The 23,261-nt window shown below is 42.3% G+C and overlaps 1 protein-coding gene across 1 annotated transcript in view; it reads right to left on the reverse strand.

Moving 5' to 3' along the window:
• The window catches only part of ADCY7 (adenylate cyclase 7), a 393,360-nt gene that overhangs the window by 35,015 nt on the left and 335,084 nt on the right, over positions 1-23,261 (reverse strand). The window contains exons 14-19 of the mRNA XM_073604992.1: positions 21,053-21,125; positions 20,739-20,836; positions 16,126-16,210; positions 15,777-15,914; positions 15,623-15,691; positions 6,928-7,094 (exon numbers count right to left, since the gene is read on the reverse strand). Of these exons, the coding sequence (XP_073461093.1) occupies positions 6,928-7,094; positions 15,623-15,691; positions 15,777-15,914; positions 16,126-16,210; positions 20,739-20,836; positions 21,053-21,125 (630 nt within the window). The remainder of the gene's footprint in view (positions 1-6,927; positions 7,095-15,622; positions 15,692-15,776; positions 15,915-16,125; positions 16,211-20,738; positions 20,837-21,052; positions 21,126-23,261) is intronic.

The following is a 23,261-nucleotide window of genomic DNA, read 5'->3' on the forward strand; positions in this document are numbered from 1 at the left end:
ATGGCGCATTCCACCAGGGGTATGGCGGCATCATGGGCAGCAGCCCAGCACGTGGCTCCAGACGTCATCTGCAAAGCGACCTCCTGGGACTCCATTAATACCTTTATTTCACATTACTGTATAGAGCCTGCTTCTCTATCTTCTGTGAATTTTGTTTTAAGAATCCTGTCAGTTGACGGGGTAAATTAAATATTTTTGTTCAAGCATACCCACCCCGTGTGGTCTGGCTAGTTATTTCCCACAGGTAGGCTGCCATGGAGTCTGTCAGGAAAACGGAAAATTTTTTATCAAATACTTACCGTAATTTTCCTTTCCTGATGGACTCCATGGCAGACGGAGTTCCCACCCATTTGGTCAAAGAGTTGGCTAGTTACGGAACGCAGTCTCTAGTGGTGAGTTCAAATTTATGAGTTTAGGGTCCTTTAGGGTCCTATAGCATTGGAGAGGAGGCGGAGTTAACCCACACGTATGCTGCCATGGAGTCCATCAGGAAAGGAAAATTATGGTATGTATTTGATAATAAATTTTCCATTTCCCTTCTACTTGCACTACCAAAACACCACTCCAATTATGAGAAATCTATATGTATAGGAAAATAAACTTCCAGGAATGTCGATCTACTGTGTCCTCAGCAGGTCTCTGGTGGTTCCTGCTGCTGACCTTTATATCATTACAGGACAAAGCAGTCAACCTAGTACCCTATTGGCTTGTGTGACAGTCAGGCCTTAACATTTGGTGAATAAGCAGTGGATCTTAAAGCTTCATATACAAGGGTTGTTTAAAAACCTATCCTGAATGCTGGAATTTGACAGCTAGTAACCGACGATTAAAAACGTCCATTGTTTAGCCGTGTTTGAGTTTAGAAGCACTTTTTACATTGTAAATGGTCAGAAATGTATCTCCATTGAAAACGCTTATAAACGAGATGTGTTTGCACGCTGTTACAAGCATTTGGTGTTTCAAATGCCAACTTCTCATCAAGAATTTGGTATTTCAAAGTGCCACTAAACTCAACTGCCTCTAAACAACTATAAACTTCTCAGTGCACTTGGACAGATAAGATAACAGAGGAGAGTTCATGGGCTGCTGAAAAAAAAGCCCAACTGCTCCTAAACATCCGTTTACCAGCAGCAGTGTATATGAAGCCTAAGGGCTAAAAATGCTCATGCAACATTTCTTCCAATGTTCTAGCACTGTCTGCTACTGCCCCCCAAAAACAGAGATTTTACACCATCTGCTTATAGTGCTAACCGTCTAAATACAGATTAGCACTGACCATTTCCTCTTTTAACCCCCTTAGACCATTTAGATGGTCTCACGGGAATCTTGTAAACCCTCAGTGTTGATTTTTGGTGTTATAGTTTCTACAGTGTTCTCATACACTTTCAGAAAACATTGTTTTCATAAAGCCTAATACAGAACTTCACCCAAAAAGGTTCTGGCGGGGGGCCTTCCCCTGTCAGAACACAATAGCTCAGAGGGTTGATCACTGTACTAACATTGAATTGTTAGTAAAGAATCTCCTCCCGAGCTCCTCAGTTTTTGTCCAGAGGGCTGAACGAAAAAAAATAATAATAGTGTGCACTAGGCACAATTGGAAAATTTTATGACATGATGAATTAATAAATTAAAGATTTAAAGAATTGAAGGTGGCTAAGTAGTAGGTATGAGATCTTTCTCAACGGTCTATGAAATGTTAACAGACGTGCCACCAACTTTATCACATTTTGGTAGGTTCATTTTAAGTGAAGAAAAATATTCACTCAGGCTCACAGATTTTTTTTTCTCCCTACTTTACATGAATCGGGATATAACCTGCTGACTGAATGGTACTACATCCCACAAAAATACAAAAATGAGGCAAGTCTGAGAAAGTCTCTCTTTTCTTCGTTCTGTGCCACCAACTGTCACCAAACTGAAAAGCAAGTTTGTTTTTTAAGCCTGTATACCGAAATGAGCTACCTGTTTTAAATATTATTGTAGACTGCTTCTCGCCTTCCCCAAGATAAAAACATAAATAACTAGAAAATGCATTTCCTGGGGAAAATGCGTGGGAATGCTGAATAGCTGAATTGCTAAAACGGCCCCCATCAAAACTGCCCCCATCATACTGAAAACAAAACTGCCCCATCAGAATTGTCCCATCAAAATTGGACCCATCAAAACTGCCCCATCATATTGCCACCATCAAAACTGCCCCATCAGAATTGCCCCATCAAAACTGCCCCATCATATTGCCACCATCAAAACTGCCCCATCAGAATTGCCCCATCGGAATTGCCCCATCGGAATTGCCCCATCAAAACTGCCCCATCATATTGCCACCATCAAAACTGCTCCATCAAAATTGTCCCCTTTAAAACTGCCCCATCATATTGCCACCATCAAAACTGCCCCATCATATTCCTCTATTATAAATCAGTACGTGGTGTGTCTGTCCCCTCCCCCGGGCTCTGTAATCAGAGCTGAGATGCTCCAGCCACCTCCACCACCGCCCATCACTGTATATAACAGAAACTTTGGTAACAATGGCAACAAAAGCACCACAGTACACTCTGTTTAATCGCTAAAATTTCCTGAAATTACCACTAAACAAACAACTTTTTCACAAAAACTTTAAAAGATATCAAACTGAAAAGATATAGCCAGATAGCTGAATGTTTTGTGAACATTTTAAAGTTTGTTTGGCGTCTGTAGGTGAAAGTATGAAGGAGCTGAAACTTTTGGGAGCGGAAGAAGATTTTAAGGATTTGAACCATGCTCTCATTGACTTCAATGTTAAAAAAAAGTGTTAAAAAGCTTAATATTTTAAAAAGTATAAATAGTAGAAAAAAAGTTTAAAAAGTCCAATCATCAGCTGAAAGAGACGAACATTTTAATAGTTGAATGGTTTTAATAGCTGAAAGTATGCAGAAGTTACGCAGAGCCAAATACGTACGGAATAATAAAAATAAATAAAATTGAATAACAATAGTGGGACTGCTAAAGCAGTCCCACTAACTAGAAAATGCATTTCCTGGGGAAAATGCGTGGGAATGCTGAATTGCTAAAACGGCCCCCAGCAAAACTGCCCCCATCATATTGCCATCAAAACTGCCCCATCATATTGCCACCATCAAAACTGCTCCATCAGAATTGCCCCATCAAAACTGCCCCATCAAAACTGCCCCATCGAATTGCCCCATCAAAACTGCCCCATCATATTGCCACCATCAAAACTGCCCCATCAGAATTGTCCCATCAAAACTGCCCCATCATATTCCTCTATTATAAATCAGTACATGGTGTGTCTGTCCCCTCCCCCGGGCTCTGTAATCAGAGCTGAGATGCTCCAGCCACCTCCCCCCCTGTGTATAACAGAAGCTTTGGTAACCATGGCAACAAAACAAACACAGTACACTGAATAATGGCTAAAATTTCCTGAAATGACCTCTAAACAAAAAGCTTTTTCTCAAAAACTGTAAAAGATATCAAACTGAAAAGCTATAGCCAGATAGCTGAATATTTTGTGAACATTTTAAAGTTTGTTTGGCGTCTGTAGGTGAAAGTATGAAGGAGCTGAAACTTTTGGGAGCGGAAGAAGATTTTAAGGATCTGAAGCATGCTCCCATTGACTTCAATGTTAAAAAAAGTGTTAAAAAGCTTAATATTTTAAAAAGTATAAATGGTAGAAAAAAAGTTGAAAAAGAGCACACATCAGCCAAAAGAGACGAACATTTTAATAGTTGAATGGTTTTAATAGCTAAAAGTATGCAGAAGTTACGCAGAGCCAAAAAACGTACGGAATAATAAAAATAAATAAAATTGAATAACAATAGTGGGACTGCTAAAGCATTCCCACTAACTAGAAAATGCATTTCCTGGGGAAAATGCGTGGGAATGCTGAATAGCTGAATTGCTAAAACAGCCCCCATCAAAACTGCCCCCATCATATTGCCATCAAAACTGCCCCCATCATATTGCCATCAAAACTGCCCCATCAGAATTGCCCCATCAAAACTGCCCCATCAAAACTGCCCCATCAAAACTGCCCCATCAGAATTGCCCCATCAAAACTGCCCCATCATATTGCCACCATCAAAACTGCCCCATCAGAATTGCCCCATCAAAACTGCCCCATCAGAATTGCCCTATCAAAACTGCCCCATCATATTCCTCTATTATAAATCAGTACATGGTGTGTCTGTCCCCTCCCCGGGCTCTGTAATCAGAGCTGAGATGCTCCAGCCACCTCCCCCCTTGTGTATAACAGAAGCTTTGGTAACCATGGCAACAAAACCAACACAGTACACTGTTTAATGGCTAAAATTTTCTGAAATGACCACTAAACAAACAGCTTTTTCACAAAAACTGTAAAAGATATCAAACTGGAAAGATATAGCCAGACAGATAGCTGAATATTTTGTGAACATTTTAAAGTTTGTTTGGTGTCTGTAGGTGAAAGTATGAAGGAGCTGAAACTTTTGGGAGCGGAAGAAGATTTTAAGGATTTGAAGCATGCTCCCATTGACTTCAATGTTAAAAAAAAGTGTTAAAAAGCTTAATATTTTAAAAAGTATAAATAGTAGGAAAAAAGTTGAAAAAGTCCCATCATCAGCTGAAAGAGATGAACATTTTAATAGTTGAATGGTTTTAATAGCTGAACGTATGCAGAAGTTACGCAGAGCCAAATAACATACGGAATAAAATTAAAAATAAATCAAATCGAATAACAATAGTGGGACTGCTAAAGCAGCCCCACTAATAAATAAAAACGAATAACAATAGTGGGACTGCTAAAGCAGTCCCACTAATTATTGTGATTATAAAGTGCCATGATGCTGCAAAATGTCATATAGATGTTAAAGCTTTATGTTATATATTCCTTATAAGAGAAGTATGGATTTAAAAAAAATAAAACATTTATACTCACCTAGGTGGATGCAACATCGATCCAATGCTGCATCTGTCCCCCACTGGCTCTGCAGTAAGAACTGAGCAATCAACCACCATTGATCACTCAGTTCTCCCCCTCCACTCTGAGCAGAGAGCCGTGACAGTTAGTCTCTGGATCTCTGCTCTGCCCCTTCAGAGCTCACTGGAGCGCTGGGCTGTGGAGGGGGCGGGAGGGGCTGGTTCAGCCTCTCAGTGGATCACTAAGAGGCTGGGCTAGGTGTCGGTCCAGGCTTCTGGGTGGATCCTGACCATATAGTCGGGATCTTTTCAGTGCTTTGATGGACTCTGACATCAGCCACGGGTCACAGGAGTGCAAATGCACTGTACTCCTGTGACCTACAGAAGTATAGCCAAAAAAATCTGTCGCTAAACTTCTCTTTGGGTTCACAAATTTTCTAGCCAATAAGGGCACACGAGTGCACTAGATTAAATATAAAACGTGAAATTAACATGATGCATGAAAAATAACTTTTTTTTCTGTGACACTGGATAAAAACTCCTGGCAACTATTGCGCAATGACAATATTTACTTATTAAGTGATAATCCCAACCACGACACTATCTGCCTGAACAAATTGTGAGTATAGCCTCAAATAATAAGGGTAATAAAATTTAAACCGTACCATCATCCAAATTAATATGTACAAGGAAAAGAGAGTGGGACATAGGGGACAGTGGCTGATGTTGGCCCCATAATGTTCACACCCTAAAATGGCTGGACTATACCGGTACAGGTAAACGATGATAGACAGAATGTATAAAAGGAATTTATTACAAACAGGAAATACATGGTATACAGATTAAAATGCAAAAACAGAAATTCAAAGATCACCAAAGAATATCTGTAAATTACAAAATATTGACTGGTCTGGTTCTCGACTAGTTTCGCGATATTATCGCTTCCTCAGGAGGACCAATCTATAAGACAAATAATATGATGCAATACAAGCAAAAACAATGTACAGTACACTACAAGTAGTGATCTTAAAAACAGCATGTAGAAAGGGGAAAGAATAAAACATGATTACTAGTTCGGCTTACCCTATAATTGGGTGATCGTGTGCGGCACCGGGCCACCCAAACAACTCTCCCCCGCGGCGGACAAGGGGGATAGTTTAGAGCCCTCTAAGTAAAAAGCATAGCGTAAGTGGGGGGCTACAAAGATAGCTGGTGAAAGGATACAATGGATTTAGCCAACCACATATTGAAGGAGCGGAAAGAGAGGGGAGGGAGGGCCAAGGGGAGGGGGGGAAAGGCGCGGGGGAGAGTTGTTTGGGTGGCCCGGTGCCGCACACGATCACCCAATTATAGGGTAAGCCGAACTAGTAATCATGTTTTATTCTTTCCCCTTTCTACATGCTGTTTTTAAGATCACTACTTGTAGTGTACTGTACATTGTTTTTGCTTGTATTGCATCATATTATTTGTCTTATAGATTGGTCCTCCTGAGGAAGCGATAATATCGCGAAACTAGTCGAGAACCAGACCAGTCAATATTTTGTAATTTACAGATATTCTTTGGTGATCTTTGAATTTCTGTTTTTGCATTTTAATCTGTATACCATGTATTTCCTGTTTGTAATAAATTCCTTTTATACATTCTGTCTATCATCGTTTACCTGTACCGGTATAGTCCAGCCATTTTAGGGTGTGAACATTATGGGGCCAACATCAGCCACTGTCCCCTATGTCCCACTCTCTTTTCCTTGTACTATCTGCCTGAAGTTTGCACTTCTCCCTGTGCCTGCGTGGGTTTCCTCCAGGTACTCTGGTTTCCTCCCACACGCAAAAAAAAGACATGCTGGTAGGTTAGTTGGTTCCTGTCTAAATTTGCCCTTGTATGTGTATGTATGAATTTAGGGACCTTAGATTGTAAGCTCCTTGATGAGAATGTACAATGTATATGTAAAGTGCTGTGTAAATTAACGGCGATATATAAACACCTGAAATAAATTATACCTATACGTTACAGTGGTCCATTTACACGCTTACCTGCTGTTGGTCAGTAAAGCACTTCTGAACAAGGCAGAATGTGTATGAAAGATGATGACATTGTACACTATGAAGGCAGCAAACAGGAGGAGCATCTTCAGCTCAAAGCTCATTCTCAGGAACACCGAGCATGCAATGAAACCCAAAATACAGCAGTATATGTAATACTAGAACAAAAGATAAAATATGATCACATTTATGCTTTTTGTAAAGATAATACAAGCACGGAAAATACACATACAGTAAAGTCAACATATCACACAAAGATAACCTTAATATCTACTTAGACACAAACATGTAATTATGATATACACTGATCAGCCATAAGTTTAGGACCACTGACAGCTTAAGTCAATAACATTGATCAGGTCATTATACTTGCATCTGAAAATAGATGTGCTAGAAATACAGTGGGGACGGAAAGTATTTAGACCCCCTTAAATTTTTCACTCTTTGTTATATTGCAGCCATTTGCTAAAAACAAGTTCATTTTTTTCCTCATTAATGTACACATAGCACCCCATATTGACAGAAAAACACAGAATTGTTGACATTTTTGAAGATTTATTAAAAAAGAAAAACTGAAATATCACATGGTCCTAAGTATTCAGAGCCTTTGCTCAGTATTTAGTAGAAGCACCCTTTTGATCTAATACAGCCATGAGTCTTTTTGGGAAAGATGCAACACGTTTTTCACAGCTGGATTTGGGGATTCTCTGCCATTCCTCCTTGCAGATCCTCTCCAGTTCTGTCAGATTGGATGGTAAACATTGGTGGACAGCCATTTTTAGGTCTCTCCAGAGATGCTCAATTGGGTTTAAGTCAGGGCTCTGGCTGGGCCATTCAAGAACAGTCACAGAGTTGTTGTGAAACCACTCCTTCATTATTTTAGCTGTGTGCTTAGGGTCATTGTCTTGTTGGAAGGTAAACCTTCGGCCCAGTCTGAGGTCCTGAGCACTCTGGAGAAGTTTTTTGTCCAGGATATCCCTGTACTTGGCCGCATTCATCTTTCCCTCGATTGCAACCAGTCGTCCTGTCCCTGCAGCTGAAAAACACCCCCACAGCATGATGCTGCCACCACCATGCTTCACTGTTGGGACAGTATTGGACAGGTGATGAGCAGTGCCTGGTTTTCTCCACACATACTGCTTAGAATTAAGGCCAAAAAGTTCTATCTTGATCTCATCAGACCAGGGAATCTTATTTCTCACCATCTTGGAGTCCTTCAGGTGTTTTTTAGCAAACTCCATGTCGGCTTTCATGTGTCTTGCACTGAGGAGAGGCTTCCCTCAGGCCACTCTGCCATAAAGCCCAGACTGGTGGAGGGCTGCAGTGATGGTTGACTTTCTACAACTTTCTCCCATCTCCCGACTGGATCACTGGAGCTCAGCCACAGTGATCTTTGGGTTCTTCTTTACCTCTCCCACCAAGGCTCTTCTCCCCCAAAAGCTTGGTTTGGCTGGATGGCCAGCTCTACGAAGGGTTCTGGTCATCCTAAACATCTTTCATTTAAGGATTATGGAGGCCACTGTGCTCTTAGGAACCTTAAGTGCAGCAGAATTTTTTTTGTAACCTTGGCCAGATCTGTGCCTTGTCACAATTCTGTCTCTGAGATCTTCAGGCAGTTCCTTTGACCTCATGATTCTCATTTGCTCTGACATGCACTGTGAGCTGTAAGGTCTTATATAGACAGGTGTGTGGCTTTCCTAATCAAGTTCAATCAGTATAATCAAACACAGCTGGACTCAAAGGAAGGTGTAGAACCATCTCAAGGATGATCAGAAGATATGTACAGCACCTGAGTCAAATATATGAGTGTCACAGCAAAGGGTCTGAATACTTAGGACCATGTGATATTTCAGTTTTTCTTTTTTAAATGCAAAAATGTCAACAATTCTGTTTTTCTGTCAATATGGGGTGCTGTGTGTACATTAATGAGGAAAAAAAATGAACTTAAATGATTTTAGCAAATGGCTGCAATATAACAAAGTGAAAAATTTAAGGGGGTCTGAATACTTTCCGTCCCCACTGTAGATTAGGCAGCAAGTAAACATGTTTTTCACGAGGTTGATGTATTGAAAGCAGAAAAAAATGGGTATCACAGTTTGTTGTGTATGGGGCTGCATAGTCACAGACTGGTCAGAGTGCCCATGCTGACCCAGGTACACAGTTAAAAGGAGCACATGAGCATCAGAACCGGACAAAAGAGCAATAGAAGAAGGTGGCCTAGTCTGATGAATCACATTTTCTTTTACATCATGTGGATGTTTGAGGGCATGTGCAGCGCTTACCTGGGGAAAAGATAGCACCAGGATGCACTATGGGAAAAAGACAAGTTGGCAGACGCAGTGTGATGCTTTGGGCAATGTTGTGCTGGGAAACCTTGGTTCTGCCATTCAAGTGGATGTTACTTTGGGCGAACAGTTCGAGCGGAGCAAAAGTTAGGCCTGAACATCAACTGTTCGCCAAACACCCGAATTTGCGGGTCGCTTGGCTGGATGCTCGCCCGCCAAGCAACCCATAATGCACTGTGCGCTTTACAGTGCATTCTAGGGCTGCTGGTCAGGTGCAAGGCTGCGCCAATTAGGGCACCAGAACACTGTCAGAGCCCTGATTGGACAAAGTGATGATGACTTTCTCCAATCATGGAGATCCATCCAATCATGGCTCAGTGCTCATAGTGCTAAGGTAACTAACCATAGGAAGCATTTGCACTGTGTTAGAGTGGAGACAGATAGAGCAGGGCTCAGTTTGCTACTAGCGAGTTAGTGTATTCACTTATTGTGACTCTGTAGAGTGTTAGTATAGTGTGTGAGTATAGTGTGTTAGTGTAGTGCAGTGTTTAACACAGCTTTGCATAACATTTGACGCAGAGTGTTAGTGTAACGTGAGTATAGTGTAGTGTCAGTGTAGGGTGTTATTGTAGTGTTTAACAAAGCATTACACAGCATTACATAACATTACATAACATTTAGTGCTGTATACAGTAGGGTTGCACCGAAACCACTTTTTTAAGACAGAGTACAAGTACCAATACTTTTTTTCAAGTACTGGCCGATACCGATTACCGATATTTTTTTTTTTAATGTCATGTGGCAGTGTCACTAATATGCAGCAGTGTCAGTAGTTTTTAATTAATTTATTTATTTTTTTACAATTTAACTTTTAAGTATTTACTACATTTTTTTATTATTATTTTTTTTATCAGCCCTGTTGGGGGGGGGGGGGGGGGACTTTGGTGAGGTATCAGGGGTCTAACCAGACCCCTGATATCTCCCCTTTGAGACAGAGAAAGAGAATGAGGACACAGATTCCCCAGTCCCTTTCTCAGCAGCTGCAGCTGCACTGGAGATGAATGGACAGGAGACAGAGGCTCCTCTCCATTTATAAACTAAAGCATTGTAAACAGTTCACAATGCTCTGAATGGACAGAGGCAGTGATCACTGACTCTGTGCATTCGGAAAACTAAGGAGCCAGTAAATGACATATATATACTGGCTCCTTCCTCCGCTCTCCATCCTGTCAGATCCAGGACATGGGGGGACTGGAGGAGGAGCCAGAGAGCCAGGGAGGACATGGATCAGGACCCAAAGGAGGACACGGATCGGGACCCAGAGGAGGACACGGATCGGGACCCAGAGGAGGACACGGATCAGGGCCCAGAGGAGGACATGGATCGGGACCCAGAGGAGGACACAGATCAGGACCCAGAGGAGGACACGGATCGGGACCCAGAGGAGGACACAGATCGGGACCCAGAGGAGGACACAGATCGGGACCCAGAGGAGGACACAGATCGGGACCCAGAGGAGGACACAGATCGGGACCCAGAGGAGGACACAGATCGGGACCTGGAAGAGGACACAGGGGACATGGGGAGCACAGAGAGAGACCAGGAGCAGGACACAGAGACCCAGGGAGCACAGAGGGAGACTCAGAAGAGGACACACGGGACAGTCAGTGCGGCGGTGGGGGCAGTTACAAGCACCGATCTCCCTGACAGCCGCGGAGAAGGAGAAGCAGCTATCAGAAAAGCTATACAGGGAGATCAGCACTTGTAACTGTCCCCACCAATCATGTCTGAGGCTGCCCAGGTCTTGGGTCAAGCATCGGTGCATTTGCACAAGCATTTCCAAATCCTCAGTATTGGCATTGATACCGATACTAGTATCGGTGCAACCCTAGTATACAGTGCTGCATACCCCCTTTTTTTTTTGGTTGATGCGTGTTTTTTTGTGTGGGGGGTTGACTTTTTTTGTCCCCTGCCTACCATTTATTTTTTTAATTGTCAGCCGCAGTTTTTCTGACTGCGACGCTGGTGTTCCCCCTTTTTAATTTTTTTTAATAGTTTTTACATTTCTGTCACAGTCAGTCCTCAATTTAGAGTGCACCAAACACACATTTCCCAGTTTCTATTAAGTTTGGGTAATAAGGCCCTCCCATCATGTCTAGGAGGCCAACAAGGAGAGGCAGACTTTCCCATGCCACTATAAGGGGGCAGGCAGCATTTTTGTGCACAGGCAAAGGTGGACATGGTCTGTCCTCGGGCAGTGCACATTTGTCTCTGTTTAGTGATGTTGCCCATGCTATCCAGCCCCAGCATGCAGAGGAGGAGGTGGACTGGCTTACTAAACTATCCTCATCCTCTATGATCCACACTGACACCAGTGCACAGTCCACCGCAGCTGCCAGAGCAGCTTATTCTGCCTCCTCGTCCACAGCTACTCCTGCCATAGCCCAAGCATCATGCATGGAGGAGTCAACGGCATTATTTGAACACAGCATCTGCCACTTGCTTCTTGAAGACACGGACATTATTTGATTCTGATGTTGGTTCTAAGGTAGGGGAAGGGGGTAACATGAGCCTACAGAGAGGGGAGAACATTGAAAAACAACAAATTGGCAGTCATGTTCCCCCCAGCCGCAGCGTATTGCCAACTTGGCCCAAGTGATGATGAGGATGGAGGGGATGATGATAATGATGATAAGGTCACTGATGAGACTTGATGAGGGGGAGAAAACAACCCAAACAAGGCAGGATGTCCTCCAGAGGCATCATGGAAGAGTGGAGAGCAGCCAACCTATTCCATCAGATTGTGGGGCTGTTATCTTCTGGCCCACTTTCCACAGCTCAGCTGCGTGGGCCTTTTTTAATACACATGCAGCCGATCACACTGTTGCAATCTGCAAGTAGATCAACCTCCCACCACTCAGCCCATTGGGAAAAGTACCTGAAAGCCACACACAAGGGACACAATTCTTTTCCTCCTCACCTTTCATGTCTCCCCCCGCTATATTTTTTGACCTCTCAGCAGCCTCCACTGACAGGGATGATGGTATAGCAAAGAGTGTCACAGGTCCTTGCAACACGTCTGCCAGCAGCACACCACCAGCTGTAGTGTATAGCAGGCAAATTTCTCTGTTCCAGCTGTTGCAGTGAAAAAAAAAATACACTCCCTAACACCCACATGCCCAACTACTAAATTCCAACTTAAAAAAATTGCTAGCTTTGCAACTCCTGCCTTCAGCCCCCTTCTGTGAAATTACAGAATGTGCTGTACCACAATGGCAGGTTCCCAGTCGCTATTTCTTTGCACGTAAGGCCATTCCAGCTCAGTACTATCACATGGAAGGAAATGTTTTGGCATAGTTGGGCAAAGCAGTCAGTCACAAGGTCCACATTACTGCTGACACATGGTCCAGCAAGCATGGTCAGGGACAAAATATTTTGTTCACAGCACACTGGGTAACTCTGCTTGAAACTAGAAAGGATGCAGGACAGGGCTCAGTACTGGGGCTTGTTTTGCCACCACATCTCCATACAGCTGGTGGTGATGATGCAAGATCTGTCAGCTCCACCTCCTCCATGCCCTCCTCGGCTGGATTGTCCTATGAACCACCAGTTCCCCCTAAGCGTTCAAGAGGCCATTCAATGAGTCAGGCCAAAAGATACTATGCAGTGCTTCAGCTGGTCTTTCTAGGGGACAGGAGCCACACCGGAGCAGAGATTCTTTTAGCTCTGCAGGGGCAGGCCCAGAGGTGGTTCCCGCCATGGAAGCTTAAGCCAAGAATGATGGTGTGCGATACTGGCACTAACCTTCTGTCCGTCCTTCGACAGGGAAAGTTGACACATGTGACATGCCTGGCACATGTCCTGAATTTGGTGGTGCAGCGTTTCTTAAACAGGTACCCAGGTTTGCAAGATCTTCTAAAGCAGGCCAGAAAAGTCTGTAGCCATTTCAGGCTTACACAGTCAGTGTTCGGTTGGCTGAAATTCAGCGGGAATTTCACCTGCTCGTAAATCGCCCAATTTGTAACATGCTGCAGTGGCTGCACATGCAGCAGAGGGCCATCAACAAGTACCTATTTGAGGTTGGCACAAGGACAGGCTCAGGGCAGCTCGGCTTTTTCTCCCCAAGTTAATGGCTGCTGATAAAGGATGCATGCTGTCACCATTTGAGGAGGTGACAAGGATGTTGAGCCATGACAGTGCATGCATCAGTGACACAATCTCCTTTATGTTCCTGCTGGAGCCTATTCTGTGGCATTATGGACAGGGCACTCGAAGCACAGCAGTGGGAGGAAGAGGAGGACCTCCTTTCCTCTCAAGGCCCACTTTATGCAGACACCATTCATGCGATGCCACAGAACACACAAAAGCAGAGGGAGGAGGATTCTGGCAGTTTTGGAGGCACATAAGCAGAGGAAGACATATGTTAAACCTTAAGAGATGGTTTTCAGTCCCCAGAAACCTTGAGAGTAGTATGCTGGGAGGAGGCAGTTCCAGATACTGTAATCCTGAGTGACCCCCATGGAAAAAACTTGTTTTGGGTATTCTGTTTGTGAATGGAGGAGGGGTGGAGGAGGGGGCCACCTTAGTGATGCATTTCAAAATTTAGTCCTTGGCTCCCAGGGTTGTCAGCTTCAACGTCCCATTGGCAGCGTCTGGTGGAAGATTATCTAGGGGCGAAAACAGACATGGACAGCTTTCCAGTAGATGATCTACTGGGTTTCTGGGACATGAGAATAGACCACTGGCCAGAACTTGCACAGTATGTAATTGAGCTCCTGGACTGCCCTGCATCCAGCGTGCTTTCCGAATGGTCATTTAGTGCTGCCGGAGGTTTTGTGACAGATAAAAGTGCACAGACTCAGTTGACCGGCTGACATTTGTCAAAATGAATCAGTCCTGAATAAGCAGCAGCTATCAATCCCCTGATGCCGATGTCACTAATTAAGTGTTATTGGGATCTCAAATCTCTGCAAGACTGTCTAGGCTGCCTAGCTTTGTGGTGTTGATTTTATCTTATCTTTTTTTGGTATAGGTTTTATGGGCACAATTAACACCCAAGGACCAATTTTTCTGCAACTGTTTGACATCAAATTTCAATTTTTTACAGCAAGGCCAATTCTTGCTTTAATCAAGAATACCTCCAAAAGGTTATGGGGAGAAGGCACCACCAACACCCAAAGCCCAATTTTTCAGCAACTGTGTGACAGGGGCTTGAATTAAAATTTTTTACAGCAAGGCCAATTCTTGCTTTTATCAAAAGAACCTCTAGAAGGTTACGGTGTGAAGGCACCAACTACCAAAGCCCAATTTTTTCACTTTTATTGTTTCACTCTAAGCATCATTAAAATCACTGCTCCTATAAAAACAATCTTTTTTAAAAGTTTTTTTTGCATTGGTACATGTTCCCCAGTGCAGTACTCGGGCCCCCATACACTTTTTATGGCTAATAGCTTGCATATAAGCCTTCCAAATGGGGATTTTGATTTTTCAAATTTGGGTCCCATAGACTTCAATGGGGTTTGTCGTTCGGGTCCAAACTTTTGCGATGTTCGAGAGTTCCAGCGCAAACCGAACTGAACCTGTGGGTCGGCCCATCTATTTAACACGTACCACCTACCTAAACATTGTTGATGACTAAGTACATACCTTCATGGAAATGGTATTCCCAGATGGCAGTGGCCTAATTCAGCAGGATAATGTGCCCCAACATTATCAGCCCCAAAGGGTGAATTTGTAGTATCATCCAGTTCCTCTGACCAGATCCCCATTTCCAGGGGGGGATTCTCCAGAAATATTTTTAGTTTATAATGTAAGCATATTCACTGATAAACAAAGTGTTCAAGATGATACAGTCAGACAAGAAGAGAAAAGCAAAGAATAAAGAAAAGAAAAGCCAAGGAAAAGAAAAGGGATGAGTTGGGACTCCACGGCAGATCTAGGGAGGTGAAATATATTGTATCTATGGACCCCATATCACTTCAAATGTAATTTGCAAATTATTAAATATGTTTGCTAATTTGTCTTTAACCATTATCCAGTTAAATTTGTTCTTGACTATTTCCAAAGGAGTGGTCGATTTATGCTAACATCTTGCTATTGCAATTAGACTAGAAATGTGTAAGAAATCAATTAACTCACTTCCTTAGGTAAATCGGTGAACCTACTACAAAGTTACACATCTTCAGGGATTTTTTTTTTAGATTTTTAAGTCACCATACTCTGAGTTCATTTAGAGACACAGTCAGATCCACAGATCTTTACTAGTGGCACTATATTCCACTGGTTATAATTTATGAATCTAACTGTGCCCCTCAATAATCAAAAAATATTGTGTCATTTTATACACAGATTCATGATATGTTATTAGTTTTTCTCTTACACAAAATTGTGAAAAAACTTACTGGTATACTTTGACAGCTATTTGTCCCCAAGCTAGAGCCATTGCATTTCTGTAGAGTTTGGTCTAAGGGCTGAAAGAACAAACATAAATATTCCTTAGTAATAATGATAATTTAACAGTCCATAATGCTTACAGATGCCATTAAAAAGGCTTACCAAATTAAGAATAGCAATCGCTAGGAGTGCTGCTATAGTCAACATAGCCAATGGAACTCTCACTATAGGTTTAGTCTCTACCATTTCTGATATAGAGCGTAGTGAATGTGACATAGGCGAACTTTCCCCACAGAAACGCTGGAAAACACAGACAATCTGTTATTATTATTGCATGCATATAAACCACCAGCTGTCTGCCAGACTGATTTTCAAAAACTGACACAAAGAAAACCAGCATGATTGTCCACGGGTAACCTGTCAATTCTGGCTGTTATGCACCAGTTTTTGTAAGTCAGTTCCACAAACAACTTGATGGGTAACCAGTTAGCAAAGTGGGGTGCAGACTTACCGCACATTTGTCTGCATAGCAAATAAGCAACACGCAAACGATTATCAATGACACCACAGCAAATGAAACCCCTAGTTTCACACTCCTGCAAGAGAGAAAGTTGACAATATTTCAATAAAATGAATGGTTGCTTAGCATTTGGAAACCTGTGCCCAAGACTGGGGATTAAAAATAAAATTCTATTCCATTGCATGAATTAAAAAACTGGCTAGATTATATTTTTATCTAGACATGCTCATAGGTCACTTATAGACCTACAAAGGCAGATGTGCAAGCATGATCTGGAGGCTCACCGGTACTAGGATTGGGTTGCAGGTTCAGAAATAGAAACATTTACTTTTTAAGCTGTTGTATGCAGAATTGTCTCTGAGAAAAGTGACCTAGCTGTGCTGACTGACAGGGATGCAAGAATCAAAGACTGGCTCAACAGAATTAAATTGATACATTTTTCAGCAGGTAGTACAGTTTACACATCTATAGTTAAACCTTTTATTTTACTGAGAGAAAGAATGCGAAAAGAATAAAAAAGGGGGTGGAGGATCAGAAGAGTAAGGCAGGGGTATGTGGGGAAGATCCAGCTTAGACATACAGCGGGTAAAATAAGTATTGAACACGTCACCATTTTTCTAGGTAAATATATTTCTATTGCTATTGACATGCAATTTTCACCATGTCAGTAACAACCCATGCAAAATATACATACAAAAAAAACAAAACAAATTTCAGAAATTAAGTTATGTGTAATAACATGGAATGACACGGTTTAGAGTAATGAACACGCTAACTGAAAGTTATTTAATACTTCATACAAAATCCTTTGTTAGCAATAACAGCTTCAAGACCCCTCCTGTATGGAGAAACTAGTTGCATGCATTGCTCAGGTGCGATTTTGGCCCATTCTTCCACACAGTCTTCAAATCTTGAAGGTTCTGTGGGCCTCTTGAACTCTGACCTTTAGTTCTTTCCATAGATTTTCTATTGGCTTCAACTTAGGTGATTGGCTGGGCCATTCTTGCTTTTATTTTCTTTCTTTGAAACCAAGTGAGCCTTTCCTTGGCTTTGGGTTTGGTATCGCTTTGCTGAAATGTCCACCCTTGTTTCATCTTAAGCGCTGCGCAAATTGTTTGCGGTATATAAATCCTGTATAATAATAATAATCTTCATCGTCCTGGTAGACTTCAGCAGATTTTTATCAACAATGTCTTGGTACATTTTTCCATTCATCCTTCCCTTCAATGACATGAAGTTTGCCAGTACCGTATGTTGAAAAGAACCCCCACACAATGATGTTCCCACCTCCAAACTTCACTGTTGGTATGGGGGTGTTTTTGGGGTGATGTGCAGTGCCATCTGACCAGACTATATTCTCCCAATATTTCACAGGCTTGTCTAAATGTTGTGCAGCAAACATTTATACGAGCTTCAACATGCTTTTTTCAGCAATGGAGTCTTGCGTGGTGAGTGTGCATACAGGCCATGGTAGTTGAGTGCATTACTTATTGTTTTCTTTGAAACAATCATACCTGCTAATTTCAGGTCTTTCTGAAGCTCTCCACAAGTGGTCCTTGGCTCTTGGATGACTTTTCTGATAATGCTTTTCACTCCTTAGTCAGAAATCTTGTGAGAAGCAAGCATCCAAAGCCGGTATATGGTGAAATTATGTTCTTTCCACTTCCAGAATATGGTCCCAACTGTGCTAACTGGAACATTTAGAAATTCAGAAATCCTTCTGTAGCCAATGTCATCAGTATGTTTTGCAACAATAATGTTGTGAAGGTCTTGAGAGAGCTCTTTGCTTTTACCCATCATTAGATGTTTCTTGTGTGACACCTTGGTAATGAGACTGATATTAATTTGCACTGACAAGGGGCAGGTGTGCTTAATATTTACTGATAGATTTCAGCTGGTGTCTTGGCTTTCCATGCCTTTTTGCACTTCCCTTTCTTCATGTGTTCAATACTTTTTTCCTGTGTCATTCCATTTGATTACACATAACTTAATTTCTGAACTTATTTGTTTTGATTTCTTTATAAGTGTGGATTGCATGGGTTGTTACCGGCATGTGGTGAAAATTGCATGCCAATAGCACCTTTAGAAATAGAAAATTTGCTGGCATAGCAATGGCCCCCCTACCCATTAAATATTCTACATATTTTTCTTGCACTTCATGGGCGCTTTGGGGGGGCAAGCCAGGACGGCCAGCTTCCAGGGCCTTCATTGGAGTTTCTGAATGTCCGGCCTCAGGCCCAACTGAGGCAACATAATTAGGATTATTACACCAAGCCCACGCACAGCACGAACTCTACAACGAGCACGTACCCGCAACATGGCTTCAAAACAGTCGGCTGGTCAGAACAAACTAAACAGAACGCACTGAAGAACAGCAAGGCCTTTGACGAGTGAGCTGAAAATCGGTAACGAGCGGACAAGAACGCACTGAAAAACAGATACAGACTGACTTCACGCACTGAAAACTAGATACAAACCCACAAGCACAAACTGAACAGCAGTAAAACGATCTGAAAAAGCAGGAGTCTGAAAAGCGCAAATCGTCTCTCACCAAACTTCTACTAACACGAGATAAACACGAGATTAGCAGAAGAAGCCCAAAGGGTGGCGCGCTGGCTATTGAACTTCCCTTTTCTAGTCCCGTTGTGTGTGATTTACGTCACCACGTTCTGGACGGTCGGACTTTGGTGTGACCGTGTGTACGCAAGACAAGCTTGAGCGGAATTCCGTTGGAAAAACCATCATAGCTTTTTCCAACAAGAATTCCGATCGTGTGTACGCGGCATAGTTGTCATTTCTGTCTGCTGCTTTGTTCCTCTGCTATCAGCATGAACCACTTCTGGCATTTTTTTCCCCACTCCAAGAGAAAAAAGTGACAGGGGCGTTATCTTCAGCACACAGCTTGCAATTGACAGCCTCAGCTCTTTTCCTGTGGGTTGTGTGAAGGGGGTGTGTGTTCCTTCTCACCAATCAGCTCTCAGAGCTCTCCTCACTGAGCTCTGCAGTGTGTAACTTCAGTTCTCTGTCCCCTGTTTTCTAAAAGCTCAGGCAAGCTTTATAAATTCTGGACTTTCAATGGCTATAGAGAAGGGAAGACTGCAGACAAATGGGTACAACTTATGTAGGAGGATTTGTTTAATCTTTGTAAATACCCTGAAGCCAGTCATTTCACTGGGTATATGTAAGGGTTTGCAACCACTTTAACTGGTTCCCGACTGGCGCACGCTGATGTACGTCGGCAGAATGGCACGGCTGGGCAAATGGGCGTACCTGTACGTCCATTTGAATTCCCCGCCGTGCCATTGCGCGCGCGCACGCCGGCAGCTCCGTGAGCCGGGTCCCGCGGACTCGATCGCCGCGGGGATACCCGCGATCGCCTCACGGAGAGGACGAACGGGGAGATGCCTTTGTAAACAGCATCTCCCCGTTCTGCCTAGTGACAAGTGTCACTCGATCTCTGCTCCCTGTCATCGGAGCAGAGATCAGTGACATCACACACAGAGCCCATGCCCCTACAGTTAGTAATCACTCCCCAGGACATACTTAACCCCTCCCCGCCCCCTAGTGGTTAACCCCTTCACTGACAGTGTCATTTACACAGTAATCAGTGCATTTTTAATCACACTGATCGCTGTATAAATGACAATGGTCCCAAAAATGTGTCAAAAATGTCCGACATGTCCGCCATAACGTCGCAGTCACAATAAAAATCGCTGATTGCTATTACTATTAAAAAAAAATTATTAATAAAAATGCCATAAAACTATCCCCTATTTAGTAAACGCTATAACGTTTGTGCAAACCAATTAATAAGCGCTTATTGCGATTTTTTTTTATCAAAAATTTGTAGAATACGATCGGCCTAAACTGAGGAAAAACATTTTTTTTAATATATTTTTGGGGGATATTTATTATAGCAAAATGTAAAAAATAATGCATTTTTTTCAAAATTGTCGCTCTTATTTTGTTTATAGCGCAAAAAATAAAAATCGCAGAGGTGATCAAATACCACCAAAAGAAAGCTCTATTTGTGGGAAAAAAAGGACGTCAATTTTGTTTGGGAGCCACGTCGCACGACCGCGCAATTGTCAGTTAAAGCGACGCAGTGCCGAATCGCAAAAAACGCTCTGGTCAGGAAGGGGGTAAAATCTTCCGGGGCTGAAGCGGTTAAATAAAGTATTGTTTACATTTTGGCGTGTCAATGAATAACCACTTCCATGGAATTTTACATTTTCAACTTTTACATTCTCTCTCATTTGCATTTGTCAGTTAATTACTGGCTTAGTTAAAGACCTAAAGTTCTCAAAATGACTGCCAAATATACCTATTTAAAAATCCTCAAAAAATAACCTCTCTGAAAAGGGCAGACACATTTTATTTCTAGGCAGTGTGTTCAGATTTCTTTTAATTTCTGTTATTTGACAGTATTAGATGAGATGTGGTTATTTATCTTACAACATCATCTAAATCAACCCCATATGTAAGCAAACATATCCAATACAACATATCCTATTTCCAAGGTATATGTGACCTAATTTTCCAGAGATAAGAGATATTATAATAGCTGAATAAAACTTTTTTTCATTAGTAGCATATGTACCAACCTTGGCATGACCAAAATTTGGATCAGGAATATGCACAAGAACACTACACTGGCACATAAGAAATAATTCCGGATCTTAGGTATTCTGAGGGTGCGGTACTGAAAAACAAAACATACATCAACTAATACATTTAGAAAGAGAATTCACTTTCTTCAAGCAGCTAACTTAAACAGATAAGCCCAGGGAGACTGTTGGTATACATAATGATATAGCTTTACTGAAAATAGTATTACATGATGCTAAGTACATTTAGTTTACATCTAAGTTAGGGCAAGATGGACATGAAACAGAAAATAAGAAATATTGTATTTTACCTCTCTTTCCAGGCCATCGGCAGTGAAAAAAAGCAGGAAAGCATAAAAGTCATCTGATTTACCAAACCAGGGTCTAAAAGATAGAAAACAGGCTGCTTTACTTCAGCTGTTCAATCCATGTCTCATTATACAGCTAGATCATAAAAATATAAAACATTGGAGTCACTGCTATTACTCAGTGTGATCCTCCTGTGTTTTGAATACAGCAATATTTATTTTGTATTTAATGATTAGCTATGTTACATAGATACAGTTGAAATTTGTGATGCTGTAAAATGACCACAACTAGTTTTCAAAGCATTTGTCTCCAGGAATGTCAGCTTATTTCAATGCCCAAACACATAAGAGCATATTTAAGGGGGTTAATATATTATCAGGGGTTAAGAGTTATGCCGCGTACACACGGTTGGACTTTTCAGCTAAAAAAGTCCGACAGCCCATCCGACAGACTTTCGACAGACTTTCAACAGACTTTCTAACGACTGGACTTCACACGATCACACAAAAGTCCGACGGATTCGTACGTGATGACGTACACCGGACTAAAATAAGGGAGTTGATAGCCAGTAGCCAATAGCTGCCCTAGCGTCGGTTTTTGTCCGTCGGACTAGCATACAGACGAGCAGATTTCTGGGTCCGGCGGAGTTACGACGTAAAGATTTGAAGCATGTTCCAAATCTAAAGTCTGTCAGATTTGCGACTGGAAAGGTCCGGTGAAGCCCACACACGATCGGATTGTCCGCCGGATTTGGTCCGTCGGCGTCCGTCGGACAAGTCCGGTCGAAAAGTCAGACCGTGTCTACACGGCATCAGAGTTGTGGTTTAAGGAGTTATGTTTTAGCGTTTAAGTGAACCTGTACTCTGCCCATTCTGACCATTCCAACATAATGCAACCATCACCAGAGTCATGCAAAAAAAACCACCTATCTTTCTCAGTGAGAAACCTAGGAATATTAAATGCTTGTTGCCCAGGATCTGTGATTTCAACATGTTCATATGACAGCTGGACATTTTATGTGGTAACCAAAGACAAGATGCATACTTGAAACATTTACAACAACGATCTGAGTTTCACTGCCCAGCCGCAGTTTAATGACTTTGTTGACCAGATTCCCATTCTAAACCTAACAGACGGACATAGAGATCTTCTGGAAAAGGAAATCACGGTGGAGGAGGTTTTGGCGGCCATTAAACAGACCCCTTTGGGCAAAGCACCGGGCCCGGGCGGGTTTACAACCCTATACTACAAATAATGTACTTCCTTACTGGCCCACACCATAACACAATTCTTCAAAGCCATTCAACAGGATGGTCCAATAGACGCAGACTCTAATAGACAATTTATTACCCTCATCCCTAAACCCCACAAAGACCACAGTGACATAGCAAACTACCGTCCCATATTCTTAATTAACACTGACCTGAAATTATTCACCAAAATTTTGGCAAACTGGCTATTGACATTTATAGCTCGCTATATACACTCTGATCAGGTGGGCTTTCTGCCATATAGACAGGCAGCCAACCTCATATCCATAGTTCTTGGGATGGTGGGACAAAATGGACAGGGATGCTGCTGTCCCTTGACAACTGCAAAGCCTTCGACTCCTTATCATGGCCCTTCCTTTTCTGGGTGTTGCTGAGATGGAATTTTGGTCCCAAGTTCATGGCCTCGCTACACCCATTATACAGTTTACCCACAGCACAGATAGTTATCTGTGGCCATAGATCGGGTCTGATACAAATCTCATCGGGTACTCGGCAGGGATGTCCGTTATCTCCCATATTGTTCGTCATAGCTATTGATACCCTTTCAATAGCAATACGTCAAAACCCAGACATTTTAGGAATAGAGAGTGGGGGAAGGAGCCATAAGTGTACTTTATTCACAGATGACCTGTTGCTGTTCATCACCACACCTCACACTACTCTACCAAACCTATTGTCTCTTCTGAACCATTTTGGGAAAATTTCGGGGCTCATGGCCAACCATGGCGTTAAATATCAATTTGCCAACCTCGACTTTGTGGAGTATGCAGACTCAATACCCTTTTTTAGTGGCAGCAGACATCCCTTCCCTATTTAGGAATCAGACTGCCCCCCACCATCTCTTATCTTTGCAAAGCTAACTATCCGACTTGTTTGCTAAGCTTTTAGAGGATGTGCAGGCATGGTCTGATGTGAATCTGTCATTGATGGATAGTATCGC

Source organism: Aquarana catesbeiana, linkage group LG11, assembly GCF_042186555.1.
Source record: "Aquarana catesbeiana isolate 2022-GZ linkage group LG11, ASM4218655v1, whole genome shotgun sequence".
NCBI classification, from domain to species: domain Eukaryota; kingdom Metazoa; phylum Chordata; class Amphibia; order Anura; family Ranidae; genus Aquarana; species Aquarana catesbeiana.